Below are 18,857 nucleotides of genomic sequence, written 5' to 3'. Positions count from 1 at the left end.
CCCATCATTTCATGGAGGGAGGGAGGCCTGAAGGGAGGGGGTGGGATTTTTTTCAATTGGATACTTTCAAAATCTAGCTGTACCTACCCTAGCTTTAAGTAAATGTAGCAATCTGTAAAAATACTCACTAGTAAAAGTGTTACATTCAAGATTTCACTTAAGTAAAAGTACAAAAGTGTTTACAGAAAAATGTACTTAAAGTAATAAAGTAAAAGTACCTGTTGGGAAGAATGATCCCATTATTATATATATCATATTATTGGAATATTATTACTGATGCTTCAACACATAAGCAGCATTTTAATGTTACAGCTGGTGGAAGTGGGGCACATTTTCACTACTTTATATACTGTTGAAAAGTTTAATGTATAGCATAGTGTCATATTTTATAAATTGATAATATGTTTTGTTTGTAAAGTCTTAATCTGTAAAGTAACTAATAACTACAGCTGTCAGATAAATGTAGTGGAGTAAAAAGTACAATATTATAATAGTAGAAGTATAAAGTAGCATAAAATTGAAATATTCAAGTAAACTAAAAGTACCTCAGAGTTGTACTTAAGTACAATACTTGAGTAAAAGTACTTGTGTACTCAGTGTGATTGTGTTATCAGCTGTGTCCTCGCAGGCTTGGATCCTCCAGCGATGTGAGCCAGCTCTCTCTTGGCCTCCCAGCGTTGGATGGTAGAGGTCCACCTTTCCCACTCTGCCTCCCGTTTGCGTAAAACCTACAAAACCCAGCAAGAATCTAACTATACATTTACAATACAAACTCAACAAACTGCAAACCAGAGGGGTGTTTCATAAAACAAGATAAACATTACCAGTTAAACCAGTTACAGTCAGTCTGCCAGACTGAAACACAATGTTTTTACCAAAGTTCCTCCCTGAAGGTTCCTCTTTACCGCTGCACTGTAAACAGGGATCAGTTCGTAGCATGGGCTGCACTTCTTGTGTATTCAAACTCTGAGCTCTAACTTCTTTTTGGTTTAAAATGTCTGCTCACTATTTCAGGCAACATATGTGCTTTCAAATGCACTGCAATTAAAACAAAGTTCATACATGATTTTGACCCATGGTAGTAGCCTCATAGTAAGTAGCATTTTCCACTATTTGTTCTCTCTTTAAAAAAAAAAGAATCAAAGAATCAGACACCCAGAAATCCATCTATTAATAAGACTAAGACTATTCAGCCATGCTAGCAGCTCTGTCAGGCTGTACTTAAGCACTGTGGTGCTTTGAGCTAAAAGCTAACATCTGCACACTAACATGCTCACAATGACAATGCTAACATGCTGATATTAAACAGGTATTATATTTACCATGTTCAGCATCTTAGTTTAACATGTTAGCATGCTAACATTTGCTAATTACCATTACACAAAATCCAGCTGAGGCTGATGGGAATAGCATGAGTTTGGCAGATATTTTAAACCATTGGACAAATTAAAATTGTGACCTGAAGGTGGCGCTAGATGAAAAGTCAGAGGATCACTAAAGTTATTACAGTTCATCCTGACGGGAACATGAATTTGTGTAACAAATTTCATGAATCCAAGTGTTGAGGCATTTCAGTGAAAACTCAAAATGTCAACCTGCTGGTGGCGCTAGAGGAAAGAGTCAGGGGATCCAAACCAAAGCCAGCAGCAGTCATCCTCTGGGGACCACTAATGTCTGCACAAAATTTCATGGAAATCCATCCAATAGTTGTTGAGATATTTCAGTCTGGACCAAAGTGGCGGACAGACCCAAACGTGGCTAAACATACAAGAGGGGCACACGGCCAGTCTGACGTATTCAAACTGTACTTTCACAGTATGGAGGCTTTTATGTCACTTCTAGAAACCAAGCAGCACAATCAAACTGACAGAGGAGCTTAGTTTTCTAGAAAATGCTTATTATTTTCTTGCTATACATACATACACCAAAATGATTTAAGGCAGAGCATTGAAACAAGCTGAGCTAGCAGAAGAATTCAGGGGGCTGAGTTCATCTCTAGTTGTGTCAAAGCCTGAGGTCACAGCTGCTCGTCTACAGGCTGCCAACGGTTCTCTTCTGCTTTGTTAATGGAAGTGGTATTTGTTTTTGCTGATTAAAAATGACATAAATAAGAGAGTAAATAAGTGCTGCTCTGTGACTACATCACAGTTTTGCCTTGACATGTCCATTATCTTCAGTATGAATTGATGTGATCTGTGCTTGATGACTCATGGTTCAAAGTCATGAACGAGCAGTTCCTAAACCAGTCTCATCACAGCAGCTCTAAAATGGCTTAATAATACAGATTTACCCTGGTTCAGTTTGTTAGACTCATTTAATGCCCAGCTTTTCACTTTGACTCTTCCCGTCTGACTAAACAGGCACAAGACGAAGGGACTGGTCTGACCAATTGGTAACTCTTGAACTTTCTATGTAGTGTGATGCAACAAGATTCAAAATCTACATAATCACAGATCTTACAATATAATCCTCAGACAAACACCACAATATCAACAAGTCAGCAAACTGCCATCTTCACATTCTCAGGTCAACTGCAGTTCAGTTGCTTCTAAGTTTGAACTCAGAAGAATCCGATCTATCCATCTTTGAATCCTTGTGATCTGTCTGGATGTAAAGTAACAGCTGTGACCCTGAGGCAGATCTGTTTGTCTACCACAGGAGTCTTCTCCAGACAGCTCTATGACACTTTCAACTTAGGTCAGCTTTTACAAATTTTTCAAGCTTGGTTAGTCTTTTTACAAGCAAAAACCAAAATGTCAGCTTTTCCGAAAGTAAAAAAAGTGTTGTTTATAGCTTGCTGACAATGAGGTTTTAAATTATCGTCTTAATGAATTTTCTAAACTCACTGGTGGACATGACATCCTTCATTTAAAGTAAATCAGAACTGAAATGTGACTCAAAAGCCACTTCATTTTAAACAAATCAAGAGAATATATTATTCACTTTGATCATGAGTATACAATTTGAATGCGTTTGAGAACATCAATAGCTCCATTATGCAACTGAAAATATCCTCCACTCATGAAAGGCATCAAAAGGGACAAAGATTTAGTTACACATGCTTTTAGAGATCCGCGGCTCTCTAAATGTCACTGGGGATTTAAGTATTTAAATAGATTAAGACAAACTTAAAGGCTTATTCCCACACATCAAATCAGAAGGTCCAACAATTTTGAAAATCACAAACTGCTAAATATGCTTTACTGACGAGCCTCAAGGTTGCAGTGGCTTCAAGGAACTGGATCATTTATTTTTCTAAAGTTCAAGCTTCACCTTGAACCAAAAGAAAGCCAAGAAAAGAGAACAGGACAAACAACAGACAAACTAATGCTGAGTAAACAATATTAGTCAAAGTTAAGATGGTCGATACTTACCTGCTGAGAGTCCAACCTGACCTGCTGGAGCTTACTGTCAGCCTGCGCTTTCTCATGCGGATTCCTGATCCTCTCTTCAAACCTCTGTTGACACAGCAGACTGCATGTCTATACAGACTCAGTGACAAAAACATCCACTTTTAAGCCAAAAGATACTAAACTTTTTGGTGCCGTTGGTCTCCATCTGAACAGAGGTGGCGTATGGACGCTCTCTGCCCATCCATCAGTCCAGTGCTGACCGGTCCGTCAAAGATTGCTGTTCCCCCGGTCCTAGTCCCTACCACAATGGTTCCACCTCATACACCTGTACATTTTCTACCAGGCTCGGACCATCTAATGACATTTTCAACATCCCTGTCAAGATTAGCAACAGGAGGTCGCAGGAAAATATTATGGATCAGAAAGATCTTGTTAATTTTAATAGAATGCTTACACCTGTCTATACTTGGCCCTCCTTTCGATTATCCACAAGATTGTAAGCTTAAAATTGCTCTTTTTAATGTACCTCTCACCAACAAGAGCTTTTTTTATCCAAGATATGATTACTGAACGCAATCTACATTTTATATTTTTAACTAAAACCTGGTTGTCCCCTGCTAACTCTGCCAGTCTAATCGGAACCCCCCCCCCCCGATTTTAGTTTAATTCACTCTCGAAGGTCAAGTAAGCGAGGGGGTGGTGTTGCTACTATTTTTTCAAATCATTTCCTTTGCTCCAAGGTTGACGTTGGTCTTGTGTGTGTGAATGATTAGTGTGAATGAGTAGTTAGTTTCTTTGGACTGATGAGCAGTTAGCATCTGTCATCAGTGGGTGAATGTCATATGTAGTGTTTGAGTGGTTGCAAGACTAGAAAGGCACTAGACAAGTACAGTCCATTTACCATTACCAATGCTCTATATACTGGCCTACCAAAAGCAGCCATTGCAAAACTAAAGACCATTCAGAATGCTGCTGCTAGGGTTTTAACAAAAACTAAAAGGAGAGATCATATTTACACTGGCAACCTACACTGGCCTGTGTCTTTTAGAATTGATTTTTAAATCTTTCTCTTAGTTTTTTAAGGCACTAAATGGCCTCGCCCCCGTTACCTCACAGACTCCCTGTCGTTTTATGATCCTCCACAAACGCTAAGATCCTCCACAGCTGCTCTTTTAATTATTCCCAAGGTCGCCACCAAAACCTTTAGGGATGCTACTTTTAGCCACTACGACCCAAAAATATGGAACACACAGCTGTTTTTTAATCTTTCTAAAGTAACTGTGTTAATGCTATTTTATAAATAGTAGCTCTCATTTTCTCCCTTCCTGTATGTGTATGGTTTTATACTTGTGTTTTTGCTGCTGAATTGTAAAGCACTTTGAGCTGTATTCTGTCATGCATGGCAAGAAAGGTGCTATATAAATAAAGTTCATTCATCCATTTGTTTAAGATTCTTTTATTATGAATTGCATGTACCTGTCCTGGCCTTGCCTCAAACATGGTCCCAACCTTCTCTCCTATCTCTGAACTAGAATTTAACTAGAAAGGCTTTTAAAAGGACAATACAAGCCTCAATATTATAATCAATATTCTAAATGGATGCTATCAAAAGCTGTTCTTTTGTGCCAATATTCAATAGCTTCAAATCTCAGTTGTTAGATCATTGAAAAATAATTTGAACATAATACAGTGTCTTCTCCAGAACTGTAATCTTGTCAGGTTGGAGAAGACTGAAACTACATTTTGACCATTATGGGACACTGACATTCTTTACTGGACCACATTACATCATTTAAGGTGACACCATCAGTTGTGTTTCATACTTTACAGTAGTTAATGAAGGAAGTAAAAATGCTAGTCATTAACTACTTCTAAAACCTGCTTCTTCAACATGTTTATTATTACTGTGTGCAGGGTGAAGTAACATTACCTCAGCTTTCTGAGAGTTGTCCTGTAAATCTCTGCTCTTCTGCCTCAGCTGGTTCCTCTGCTCTCTGATACAAGCTTTCTGTTTGGACACCTGCCACTCCAGCTCAGACACCTGTTGGCGGAGCTCCTGATTGGCCTTGGACAGGTCACCTGACCCGGTTGATGAGTCCTTAACTGTCATTTTTAGCTAGGCAAGGAAACAGGGAATTTACAAAAACATGGTAAAAATGATAAACCTGAGACACAAGGAGAGTGCTGGTACAATTTTTTTTAATTAATTTGACATTGATGAATCAGTAGCTAATTCATTTTGAGAAAGAATGGATGATGTAAACAAAGAGTCTTGTGATGAGAAGGCTGGCAGCCTCTACTGTTTGTACACTGCATCAAAAGAAAACAGCACAGTCAGAGGTAAGGATTTTCAATAAGGATTATGCATATCCATACATATTTACATATTTACACACTTCATCTCTCAGCAGTTTAGAATTGTTTTTGGCTGCCTCCAACTTTTACTCTCAAGTCCTATTTGGAGGTCTTTCAATGCCAGTCTGAGGCCCGGATACTGTTTAATCAGGGACTTCACAAGCGGTGATCATTCAAGGTGTAATATCTTGTACCTGCACAGAAGTTTCTCCAAAAAATCAATATAACAGAATGAAACACTTCTGCCGTTTGGTACCTCTGAGAATTTTCGATGCAGTGTCTTCATGGAAGAATTATAGTCTCCCGTAGTTTGTTGCTTTACAGCGCCCAGCTCTTCAGACAAATGACTAATGTTTGTCCAAGCCTTGCGTAGCTCTTCATCTCTGCAATTTACAGCATGCAAAGGTGTCATTAATACATGCCATATGAGATGTCTTGTTGACACACACATGTCTTGTCACACACTGTCACCACGCTGTTTTCTCACAGTGTACCTCAGTGTCATGGTGGCCTGGTACTGGTCTCCGGCTTGCTCCAGTTTGCTGTGTAATTTGATGTTGGTCAACACAGCCTGCTCCAAACTCTGGGCCAGCCTCTTGTTGTCCAGTTTGGCTGTATCTAAGGCCTTCTGCAAGGAGTCCAGCTGGACACACACACGTTTACTTAGGTCACATTTGGGGACATTACATAGACTAACCCTAACCCTAACCATAACTACTACTTGCCTAACCTCTAACCATAACCCTAAAAACCCAAAGGTAACTCCACTAACCTTAAAACTTAAGGATAGTATCCATATTGGTAAGCTATATCCAAGGCAGGGCTTTGAAATTAACCACCTATACCTACTGGCTTGGGACCCTTTGAGATGTACTATATAGGATTATACTGTTCTGAAATTCATTGGTCTCATATTCGAGCCTTCAGCACCCACCATTGTTTTTTGAGTAACTATTGCCTTTATATCAGTGGTCTGTATGTGTGCCTCTCATTTAATGCTACTCCTCTAGTAGACTACTTAATCCATTCTTAACACTATCCATGTATCTCTTCCCTAACCCTAACCTCGGGGTAGAGAATGATTGGTGGTCATTCATCTAATTTATACACCCTAGACCTCCTGCCTAACCATAACCTTGTTGAAGTGATAACATTACTAGCTGTCAATGGTCTCGTCCTAGCTGTGGGTAGATCTTTTCTAACCCTAACTTCTCTACATTTGGATACAATTAGTGGATATTATTATTTTTACCGAACCACACTTGATTTTAAAAGTTTTTAAATATAAAAGTACAAGTCGCCCCCATTTAACTGGTCTTTAGTCTGAAAGTCAGACCCACACTAACACACACACGGTATATACACAATATTAATTATACAAACATGTAACCGTTAAACCATTAGGGGGACCAAAAATTAGCTGTGGGCCCTTATTGACCACTTGCTACTCCCCCCTTTGTGCATTTTGTATGTTCCTGTCAACTTTGAGTTCCCATAAGGCACACAACAGACTCGACATGGCACCTTCATTATATTTTGCCTTGAGCTCAGTACTCCTAGGCTACAATACTACATGCCCCAAGTTTGTTGTAATTTAATTCATCAGAAAAGTATTTAGGAATATAAGCAGAGTAAGCACAATATCAACTGAAATAATACAGGTCTTAAAACTAGATCATGCTGAGGGCCTCTCAGGGCCTTAACAAAACCATATTACTATATTCTCAAACAAATTTACAAGTTATTGAAACAAACAAACTGACATGTTTTCAGGGCCCCTGGTTTGGGGCCCCTTTTGCCCAGTCATAAATCAAGTCTTGGGGGTAGAAGTACTTTGTAAACAGAAATAATGTGATTGGTTAAGTTAGATCGCAGTGGGCGGAGTCAAAGAATCACATTTGTTCATTGTTTTCATTGCTGTGTTCTGTGAATTTTCCTACTCCTCCGTTTATGTTTCACCTGTAATCACAACATCAAAAGGCCCTAAAATTGCACTATATCTATCTTCCACATATAATTATAATATAATTATATAATATAATTGCACAGCTACACCAACTGTTTCTCACACTTACTTGTTCTGACTACTGTTGAGAAACTGAGGTGAGATGGACATTTAAAGTAAAATGTAAACACTTAAATTCCAGGCCTGTGAAAAGAGGAACTTAAGAGTACAATTTCTGCAGAATATTTTTGCATTATGATGCATCTGGAAGATAAAATCTTTACAACTAATAGTCTCACAGGAAGTACTTTTAATAACTGCTGACTGAAGAAAAGCAATCCAGACATACATTAGATTAGTTACATTTACTGGCCTGTAAACTTATAACATGCTGAATTTCCTAGAACAAGTAAGGACATTACCAAATGAGAGTCTCTACCAGTCATGTTCTTTCTTTTCACACTTGCTAATTTTAAATCGATTTGCAGTCTTGAAAGTTGTTCTTTGACTCAAGCAATTTGGTCATTTCTGTCCCCAGTGCTGCTTTGCCTTAGAGAAACCTTCTTTATTACATTTCATTTATCAAGCATATACAGTATGTCTGAGGAAACATTTGTATTTGTTGACATAAATTACTAAATATGAGCAACTCCATCTACAAATATAAAAAATGTATGTATAAAAAATTCTAATTAGCTTAATCAGTAACAAGAATTCTCTTCCACTGTTTTGAATAGCTTATACAGCTTACGTAAAGTGTGTGTATGAGTGCATCCGTTAAAGAAACAGTGTGTCCTTACAGCTCTGTTGTTCTTGGAGTGAGTAGATGTCAGGAGTCGCTGGAATTTCTCCACCTCTACTTGGTGTTTCCTGATTTCTCTCTGAGCCTGCAGCCTGGCACAAAGGAAAGCAGCATGTAACATCCTCAGTTAGACAGCTTACTATGATCCAAGTATGCTCACACTCTTTAAACTGTCATGCACATTCAGTACTGAAAGATAAACTTACAGATATTGTACTATGTGCTCTTGACACATTAAACTTGCTTGTTGCATTATGTTAATTGCCTTTATTCATTGTATTGTTATATATCATATTATTATTGCAGTACAGTGCAGTAACAACGTCGCTTGCCTTTAGGGATTACTTAAAGTCTCGTGATGAAATCTTGTCTTACATAATAAATGCACACATAATTATTAGACTCACAGTCAAAAATACTTACATTACATTTACAGTCTAGGCATTGCATTGATTGTATTCATAGCAATGTCACCGGACAAACACCTGCAGGAACAGGCACACACTTCACACTGCTTCTCCATCCAATCATGTAGTGTTTGTAAACCCCATTCAGCTCTGACCTGTCCTTCTTAAGTGTGGCCATCTCCTGCTTTCGCCCCCCCAGCTCCTGCTGCAGGGTCTGGCTGTTGAGTTGGGGTCTGGTATGGGAGGCCAGGATGTTTTCAAGCGTTTGACTGACAACACCTCCTGGAGGACCACAGACACCCTGCAAGGTCTCCAGCTCACTGATCTACAGCACAAGACAGGTGATGTTACTGCTTACTGTGAGGACAAGTTTGTTTATTTGTCTGCACACATAATTAGAGGATGTACTAAGGTTAAACCAATGTTTTGGCCATTTGTAAGAAAGCGTTGTCCAAGGTTCCCTTGCTACGATGTAATCTGTTGCATTGTTTCTTCTAAAGAACTGCTAATCCAGAAATATGGGTTTCATTGTTCGATTATACATAATAGTAAATATTTGAAGCTTCCCCACCCTACCCAATCCCTGAATCTTTTATGAATAAAAATGGATAATGCACGGTACTAAAAGACTTGCAGCAGAAACATCTGAACAGTGGACATAACATAAGCATCATGTGGCTCATGGATTAAATTACTGTGTGTATGTGAAAGGGGTCACATCCTGCAGTTCCTCTCAGCTCTATGGAGCATTTAAGCATCTTTCAGCTCTTTGTTTTGGTGTTCGGCCCACAACTTTATGGTTTTGGTTTACTCTCACCACTTTTATCAGCTTAGTTTCCAGCCACAGCAGGCAGCTCTAAAAACCCATTATACATTACCTGCCCCACCACTACATGGCAGACAAACAAAGTTAGCTGCTAGCTGGTGAACATAATTGAGCAGTTAGCAGCTACAGAGCCAAATATTTCCTTAAGGAGTTGGTGGAGACCAAATCAGAGCTAACAGGACAAGGAATGTTGGACTTACATTCATCAGTTGGAGACAAGCACGACTCTAAATGAATACTAATGCCCCGTAGTAGCTGGATGTGTACAAACGCAACTGTTTGCTAACATGTTTGCCATATCAACTTTATGAGGTGATAATATGTACAGCTTGATAATATACTATACAGCTTGTTTCTGCTGCCCCCACGTGTTCAGAAATTGGTTAATGCAGGCTTAAACCTATTTAGTTGTGCACTGAGATAAGCATCATTTAAAAAATGAAAGACCAAAATTAATGTGTAATCAGTTTTTGTGTGTGTGTGTGTGTGTGTGTGTGTGTGTGTGTGTAATCAGTGTTTGTGTGTTGTACCTTAAGTGTCCCTTTCTCATAGGCTGGCTTGTTTGTGTCAGTTAGGTCCTTCAGCATCTGGTCCACCTGCTGCACTGCATGCTGCATACAACCACAAAAACACACACACATACATAAAAATACTGTAAGTATGTATAAGCAGATCCACAATGACAGCTGAAATGCTGAATGCTATGTTAACATTGTGACCTGTCTCTCACCTGTTGCTGCTCTAAAGCAGCCACCTTTCTCATGAGCCTCCTGTTCTCACCGTGCTGGCTCTGTAAGGCTGAGCTCACAGATCCCACCTCCCGCTGCCAATCACAGGTTCACAGGGAACCAACATGGACAGAAGTTAGTACTATAACCAATGGGTGAATGTATAAGGTATATAAGGTGGCATGGTATTCCCGGCAATCCTACCTTGGCCTCGGCAAGGTGGGCCTCCAGACCTCTCCTCTCACCCTCCAACTTAGTGACAACAACACATAACTTGTGTGCAGAGAGAGAAGAGACAAGGACACACAAAATAGGGATTGTTTTACTACTTATTGGTACAACACTACCCATCATGCAAAAAAAAATAGTACTGCATTTGTTGAATAAACCTTATTTTTTGAACCCTCCAGGTCTTTCCTCATTGCCTCCTCATCTTTTTTGGCCGTGCTCAGCTCCCCCCGTAGCCTCTTAATGGTTCGCTCCAATAGTTCCCTCTGAGTGGCCGCTGTCTCTTGTGCAGTGGAGGAGCTCTGCAGGAGCTGTGCATGTTCGCCTTTGAGCTTCTCTCTGAAGAAAGACAGATTTTTTTTAATATATACCTAAAAAGGTATTTCCAAAACCTTAATACACTTTTCTCAATTTGTTTTTTCAAATTTGACTATTTCATGTCCAAAATACACTAGTGTCAGTGTTGGACCATCAGATGATATTTAATCTCTCCACTGAATCCCACCATTATTTTAGGTGGTTGGGTTTGCAGCACAGTTAGACAGGTTTCATTAAATAATGACACAAAGGCAGAGTCAAAAACTGAAAACCAGATTCACATCAGAGATGGGTGGCAGAGACTGAGTTTGATTTTTAATAAAGGACAAATATCCAATATCAGTCTGAGACTTTGCAAACCAATATAACTGTCTAACCCCACTGTTCTCAAATGTTAAAATGTCCTCCTACCTCACCAATACCCATCTCTGACAGTGAACTTGGGAAACAAGAGAGAGACAGATGCAGTGCCTCACAACAGCTTATTATGGTTAATAAAGAATCATTTCTGCAAATCTTTATTGTTGGTATGCATTATTTGTCCAGCATCTGGAAAGAATTTTGGATGTGCATCCTTCCCCTTTTACTTACACATAAGAAATGTGTGATCAGAAAACAATATCTGCAAGTGAGCATTGCAAAATATGACAAAGAACAAAAACGTGAACTGCAAAGAAACAATCATTTTCAAAGTCTCCAAAAACATTGTCTTCGTTTTGCATTTGATGGCATAGGAGAAATAGCTATGGTTCATCATGAGGCCGAGAATCATGCGGCTTGCTCGCCCAGAAACAGACAGCAGACAGACATGGCTGACTGGGAACAACAGCAAACCAAAACTCAGTAATGCAAAGCAAGAAGTCTGCAATGCAGCACCATCTGCTGTTCAATCCAATAAACAACAACTTGAAGAATTCAATACTAATAAGACTGAAGCAAGACAAACAGCTGTGCAGTTTTGCATACATTTGACATATCCTGATATATATCAACAATATTAAATCAAATAATAATAAAATATTCCTATTCCACATCATGCTGATATTAATTTCAGTGAAATCGCCCAGCACTATCACAGATTAGTATGTTTTATCTTAAAGTTACACAGAATGACATCAACATCAACATTCCTCACTCAGACAGGATTATGCCACACACAAGCTTGCTTATGTGAGTCTTGCAATAAAAAGTAGTTTTTTGCACACTTACATACAGTATGTCACTTGTAAATTTTTCCTGTTATCTATATCATGATTACACCAATAAGATGGTTTTAAAAAAATAGCATCAGCACTCCCAGTTAGTAACAATCATGTTGATTTACCACATTTACAAAGTGATAGTTAGTTAAAAGTGTGAGGTTTGAGTAAGAGACTCACAGCTCCAGCTGCAGGCTAACTTTATGTGTTCGCGCCACCTGCAGCTCAGTCTGAATGTTGCATCTGGCTGCCTCCAGCAGCAGGTCTTGCCCTTGCAGTTGCTTGACTACACGACTCCTCTCGGCCTGAAAGACGCAGGGAGAAGAAAGAGTCATGGTGTGTTTGGTTTTGTCTGTGTGTGTGTGTGCGCATGTGTGTGTGCAATACCTTTAAGTTGGCCTGCTGCTTTTCATTCTCCACTGTGAGTGAACGCAGGGCAGAACTGAGCTGGGAACACTGACTTTGCAGCTGCTTATTCAGGGTCTGTTTGTGTATAATATATATATAAATATACAAATAAACATTTAAACAGATGTGAAGAAGAGTGCAGGGCATTAGACATCAGTAGAATGTATCACTATTACACTGCACTTCATAACTGATGTTGTCAAAAGGGCACCAAAAGCTGAAAATCTTTACAAAACAGCGGACAAAAGTGTTCCTACACAGTTCTTATTAATTATATTATTAGTAGTAGTAGTAGTAGTAGTATTTGTATTATTATTATTAATAATAATAGTAATAATAGTAATAATAATAATAATAATATTTGAATGAATGAACTTTCAAAGCTTAGTGTCCATTGTTAGATTCAATGCTAATCTAATTTTAATTTTAACTACATCAATCACTTGTATAATTTGGAAATTTGTTATTTGGGTTACTTTAATTAATTAGAATTTCAACAGTTCTGTCATATTTCAAAGCTCAGAAAGTATATATATAAATATATATATATATATATATATATATATATATATATATATATATATATATATATATATATATATATATATATTGTGACTTTCAAGTTATTTGACTTTTCCAGGTTTCCCATGATTGTGGTAAAATATGCAAGAAGCCCACAGTCTGAAACAGTTGGATGGATTAAAAAGAAAGAAATATTCCTGTAAGGCTCCTGACCTGAACTCTGTCAGCAGCAGCTCTCAGCTCTCTGCACTCCTTCACCAGTTTACTGTTTTCTGTCTGCTGCCTCTGAAGGGCCAGATGAACACCATGAACACAACACGCACAATAATCACAAACAGAAATACAGAATAATTACATGCATTACAGATCATGCATTTTACAGATGAGAAGTTACTGCAGAAATGTTCATTCACTGAGCGGTCTCTCTCTACTTACTTTCAATTCAGTTTTCAACTCACATAAAACGGGGTCCTTCATTGCTGTGAAAGTCAAATGGAAAAATGCAGTTAAGCATCCAAACATCATGTGGAGTACTGGGAAATATTAAGAATGTAAGTATGATTTGTGGAGTACCTGACTGCCCTTATAGCTAGAAAGGGTTTCACATTTAAAAAAACAATAAGAACAAATAAATACATTTCATAAATTTCAACCTTTCCTTAAAGGTCCAGTATGTAACATTTAGGAGGAGCTATTGGCAGAAATGGAATATAATATTTCTAAGTATGTTTTCATTAGTGTTTAATCACCTGAAAATGAGAATCATTGTGTTTTCGTTACCTTAGAATGAGCCTGTTTTATCTACAGAGGGAGCGGGTCCCCTTCCACAGAGGTCGCCACGTTGTACTGCCATGTTTCTACAGTAGCCCAGAACGGACAAACCAAACACTGGTTCTAGATAGTGCCGTTTGCATTTTTCGCAAGTTTTGCGGCCACCATAGTTTCTCCTACATGGTATTCAAAAGGTTGCAATCTGCAATTTCACCGCTAGATGCCACTAGATCCTACACACTGGACCTTTAAGATACACTACAATTTGCAAGGCAGGCTTAAAGGAATAGTTTGACTTTTTGGGAAGACGTTGTTTGTTTCACCTGCACAAAAAACAAAGCGTACAACAACAAGCTGTCAATATATCCAGTGTGCTGGATAGAGCCTAATTATTGATTGTTTAAGTAGTTCATTAAGCAAAAATATTCTCTAGTTCCAGACTCTCTTATGTGAGAATTTGCTGCTTTTCTTTGTCTTGTTTTATTGTGAATTTAAAATCTTTGAGACAAAACAAGCAACTTTAAAGTCATCACCTTGGGCTCTGAGAAAATGTGATGGGCATTTTTCACTTTTTTCTAGTTGTAGCTTTAGCCCCCTTTATGATTCAGGTTGATAGGGTGTATTTTTACATGAAAAACCTTTCACAACTATCAGAGTGGGGCTTAGAACAACTATCAGGTTTGTGGTAGAGGACCTGACAATGCAATATGTTTATGGTGACCAAAAGGATTCTGAATCAGTTCTATACTTGACTGGCAGCTAGTGAAATATACTGTCATTTGTACTTTTTATCCCTCAGAAGCCTTAAAGCAGCATTCTTTAATGGATGTAGCACAGCCACAGCACACAGATTTTGTCCCCCTTGATATTCCTAACCTGTCTGTTCTTTGAGCTGCTGACAGTGTTCCTCCAGCTGTTTGCCTCTGTCTTTTTCTTCCTCCAGTTGCTGCCGGCTGGTCTGGACCTCCACAAGCAAGGCCCGGCAATCCAACTGCAGCAGCAGAGCCTGGGAGGCCAGAGGCAGACAACATGTCAGCTGCTGTTCACATATGTTCATCACTCAGTGATCTCTCTTACAACGTACCTGTCTCCGCTCCATCTCCATCACTCTCTCCATCTCCTCAACCCGCTGGAGAAGCTCGCTGTGAGATTTCATGGCTTCAACGGAGCGGGTGGACTCCTGCCTCATCTGCTCTTTCATCTGACCGGAGGAAAGTTTCGTTAAGATGGTTCAATTTCAGTTGGTCAGGGCTTATAAAATAAAGGTTTGACAGTGGGGGATAGGGGATAAAATGGCTAACATAAATTAAAATAATTAGCCACTCACTTCCAACAGTTTCTGACTCATCTCTAATTTGACAATCTTCAGCTCCTCGGCAGCCAAAGCCACATCCATCTGGAGCAAAAGACAGATGGTTAGAATCACAACCCGTGACACAATGACCACTAAAGTGCCACTGTGCACCTAAAACACATAGTTTTGGGGTTTTTTACCAGTTTGAAATACCCAGACTTTTAAAAAAGGAACACATCTGTTTAAAAAGATTTCGACACAGATTTTATGTCCAGTGCAAGTTGTATTTGAAGCCAACGATCACTGTAGTTCACAGTAGGTCTTTGTGCAAGAAGCACAGCATAGGAAATCTTCCAGTAACAAAAACTGAAGAGAAAAAATGGCAAGAATACAGAAATGATAAAGTAAGTCAAGTAAGTCAAGTTTATTTCTAGAGCACATTTAAACACATCTTAAGCTGACCAAAGTGCTGTACAAAGAGCATTAAAATATAAAGTAAAAAGTAAGAAACACAAAGAGAAACATACCAATGACAACAAAAGACAAAATACAGTGTTAAATACATGACAACTGATAAAAGATTAGAAGGCCAAAAAGGCCAATGAATAAAAATGTGCCTTCAGCCTAGATTTAAAAACAGAGGTGGAGGGGGCACAAAGCAGCTGGTCCCACAACCGTGGAGCGCAAACTGCAAAGACTCTGTCACCTTTTAGTTTTAGTCAAGACCGCGGGACATTCAAGAAATATTTGTTGACAGATCTAAGACACCTAGGAGCTGAGTGCCAGTGAATAAGGTCTATGATATAAGATGGGGCCTGACCATTAAGAGCCTTGAAAGTAATCAGCAAGGCCTTAAACTGGAGTAAGTAAAACATACAGGAAAAAGTTAAACAGTGGTTTCAATACACGTTTTATTTTCAAAATCTGAATTTCACAGGGATTTTTGTACTTTCGCCTTTTCATCATGTTTTCATCTGTTTGTGAAGTGAAAACAACGGTGAACATTACAAACATTATCCAATCCAGTGTTGATGTATATCTTCATCTCTACAATGAAAATGTAAAACGTAAAATGTCCCCATTACCAATAAGAATGATGAACAAAAGTACAAAAATAAGACCCAAGCTATAAAATAACTGAATTATAGTATTACCTTGGCAGCAGCAGCTGTCTCCACTGTCTCCCCCAGCCTCTGCGCCTCTGCGTGAGCTTCGTCTCTCTCCTGGTAAGCCTGCTGAAGTTGGTCCCTGAGCTTCATCACCTCCCTCCTGGAGGCCTGATGCTCCTCCTCACTCTCCTGCTGCAGCGCAGCCAGCTGCTGCTTCAGATGAGCTGCACCAGGAAAAATAGAAGACAGAAAATAACGTAACAAGAACTTCCGGTTCTGCCTGCTTTTTATGCCCCACTACTCTGTAACATTTTCCACACCATTTTTGTAGTTGTATTTCTACTTAATATCCATAATTCTAGTTCTAGCTCTTGTTTTGATTCCACTGCGTAGCTGTATCCTGATTGTAGCTGCCACATACCAATACACTAACACTGTATTCCCTTATCTCAGTTAGTTTATAGGATTACATATCAGCCATTGCCTGTGTGAGAGGGATCCAGCTCTCTCTCAGTCTCCAGGCGGAAGATGGTGAGTTTGAGGATCTGTAGCAGACTTTCCATGCGACACACCCTGCTCGCCAGAGAGTCACACTGTTGACACAGCAGGATCCGACGCCTCTCCAGAGGACTTACAGGCCGTTGAGTGGCATCAGTTTTCTCTACAGATCCCAAGACTTGGTCCCTGGAAACCCCCAGTGCACCCACGTCTTGAATGAGCGCTTCAGACTCCTCCTCGGCCAACAACAGGCGCTGGTGCAGAAAGGACAGAGCCTCTGGGGCTGTGGCCCCAACATTGAGGGACGGGATGGCTGAGCGGGACATATCTAGAAGGGGGGCTGGGTACGGGCTGGGCTGGGTTGGAGGTGGGTGAGGGCATACAGCCCTTGTAGGTGCACTTGTACTCACTCTTAAGTTCTATCCATGATTACTTTCCAAACTTCCTGGAAAATGAAAAAGTTGTTCATTGAGAAAATATATAGTTTGTTAAATATTCTGTTACCTCATTCCACAGTAATGTATTGCACAGATAGCTTCTGCTGAGCTAATCAAATTACAGCAAAGCCCACTACTGTAGCCCAGCATATAGTGATAATATCAAGCCAAGATCCATTCATATGCTTTTTTATTGTGGCCTCACTCATGGCAAATGCGCCACTTATTTTATTTAAGACGTTTCAAATATTGTAGTCGACACAGGCTGTACACAACTTTCACTAAAATGTTGAACTGGCAATTGTTACTTCCACTGCCGCTTCACAAAAACAATTCTGAACAAGTTCCAAAGGCTGCAAGTAACTAACTTTATCCAACGTTCCTGTTCGGTTTATCAAATGTCTACCGGGAAAACGTCTTCAAATTGAAGTAAGACATGAACCTTAGCCGACAAGTCGCTTTTCGGGCCATATTTGACTATGAATGAAAAGAAAGGCGCGCGAACAAATCACAGCAGCAGTGTGTTTCAACTCTCGTGCACGAGACTAGAGCAACACAACACAAAACGCACAACAAAACTTCAGTACGGCGTCACTCTGGAAAAATAATCTCAGAAAATGCTAATTTATTGTGTTTTACTGTCAAACAAAGTAGTGGATAAAGACCCAGCTGTTGGTTATCACCATTCTCACCGTTACAGTCGCTACTTCCGGCATCTGTCTCCATAGCGACGCGTCGTAGTGCTTCCTTCCTTCCAAATTGTTTTTTTATGCTGCATTCAAGAACTATCGGAAACATCCCCAAAATAGCGCACCACAACAAGGAGGTAAATACGTTAGCCTACTGTAGCCTGCAATTAAAATGCTACAGTGGCTGCAGTAGTGCTATTCAGATCCTTAACTCAAGTAAAATAGCACTTTCCGGAGAAAACGGCCTTTCTTCTCCGCTTAGAATTAATGACTTACTTTTTTCAGAGTATGGTCGCCTCTTCGTCAGAAAATCTAGCCCATTAGTTAATTCATTATGAATTTGTTCACAGGACATAGGCTAGGAATGGTTAAAGATGATAAAACCTGAAACGCCCACAGAAACCATATCAGGAGATCTTCTGCGCCACCTTGTGGCAGCTGGGTAAAACAACAACTACAAACACGTTGCACTTTGGTCAGAATTTGGTAAATTGCAACAGGTGACGTTGTGTCGACATTGCTCTATGGTCGCAAAATAACCAAAGTGTTTCCTCACTGAGGCTTCCTGCTGATTACGCACAGCTGCCTTCCTCACACTAGTTATACGCTTCAGGCCTCCCTCATGATTCCAGTGTTCTTAGTGATTTGTTTCCTGCCTAATCGTGTCTCTCTTTTGCTCCAGGATCATCCCTCACCTGCCTGCTCTTAACCCGTCCTCCACCCGTCGCCTCCAGCCAGCCCCGCGTTCCCTCTCACTCATCCACCTTGCTCCCGTCTCTCCAGCCATGCCTCCGCCAGCTGCCGCCCTGCTCATCCCACCTCCAGTCGCCGCTTCCCTTACAGTAAATACCCTTTTCAGTTCATCTGCGTCTGCGTTTGGGTCTAATCTGCAAATCATAACGCTTAAAGAATGTTTGCAAGCCTTTAAATTGCCATAAGCATTTGGACAAATGTCAGTGTTGTCGTTT

The 18,857-nt window shown here is 39.7% G+C and overlaps 1 protein-coding gene across 7 annotated transcripts; it reads right to left on the bottom strand.

Annotated features, from left to right (window-relative positions):
• Positions 1–6: 6 nt before the first annotated feature.
• ccdc150 (coiled-coil domain containing 150) lies at positions 7–18,720 on the bottom strand. Of its 7 annotated transcripts, none has more exons than XM_044201887.1 (21): positions 18,585–18,720; positions 16,750–17,208; positions 16,311–16,489; positions 15,190–15,258; positions 14,947–15,063; positions 14,739–14,868; positions 13,527–13,570; positions 13,305–13,376; positions 12,549–12,644; positions 12,342–12,466; positions 10,806–10,983; positions 10,621–10,689; positions 10,419–10,511; positions 10,219–10,299; positions 9,018–9,187; positions 8,454–8,547; positions 6,203–6,351; positions 5,965–6,091; positions 5,284–5,469; positions 3,375–3,458; positions 7–728 (listed from the first exon to the last, which is right to left on the bottom strand). In XM_044201887.1, exons 2-21 carry the CDS (start codon positions 17,087–17,089, stop codon positions 594–596), a joined length of 2,538 nt encoding a protein of 845 aa, XP_044057822.1. In that variant the 5' UTR covers positions 17,090–17,208; positions 18,585–18,720; the 3' UTR covers positions 7–593. The 7 variants fall into 7 exon arrangements, with proteins under 7 accessions (XP_044057822.1, XP_044057819.1, XP_044057820.1 ...); XM_044201884.1 differs by having other exon boundaries at positions 18,166–18,696; XM_044201885.1 differs by lacking the exon at positions 18,585–18,720 and adding an exon at positions 17,893–18,139.
• Between the last annotated feature and the right edge of the window lie 137 nt (positions 18,721–18,857).

The sequence above is a fragment of the Siniperca chuatsi genome, linkage group LG7 (genome assembly GCF_020085105.1).
Source record: "Siniperca chuatsi isolate FFG_IHB_CAS linkage group LG7, ASM2008510v1, whole genome shotgun sequence".
In the NCBI taxonomy this organism is placed as follows: domain Eukaryota; kingdom Metazoa; phylum Chordata; class Actinopteri; order Centrarchiformes; family Sinipercidae; genus Siniperca; species Siniperca chuatsi.
This window is presented reverse-complemented; position numbering and strand designations above follow the sequence as displayed.

Bases quoted from the DNA above. Each gene is read 5' to 3' on its own strand.
- ccdc150 (XM_044201887.1), bottom strand. From the start codon at position 17,089: ATGTCCCGCTCAGCCATCCCGTCCCTCAATGTTGGGGCCACAGCCCCA. The intron at 15,259-16,310 runs GTAATACTATAA...CTTTTGCTCCAG, and splicing joins AGACAGCTGCTGCTGCCAAG to ATGGATGTGGCTTTGGCTGC. The intron at 10,300-10,418 runs GTGAGAGACAGG...GGTTGTATGCAG, and splicing joins CTGCTTTAGAGCAGCAACAG to CATGCAGTGCAGCAGGTGGA.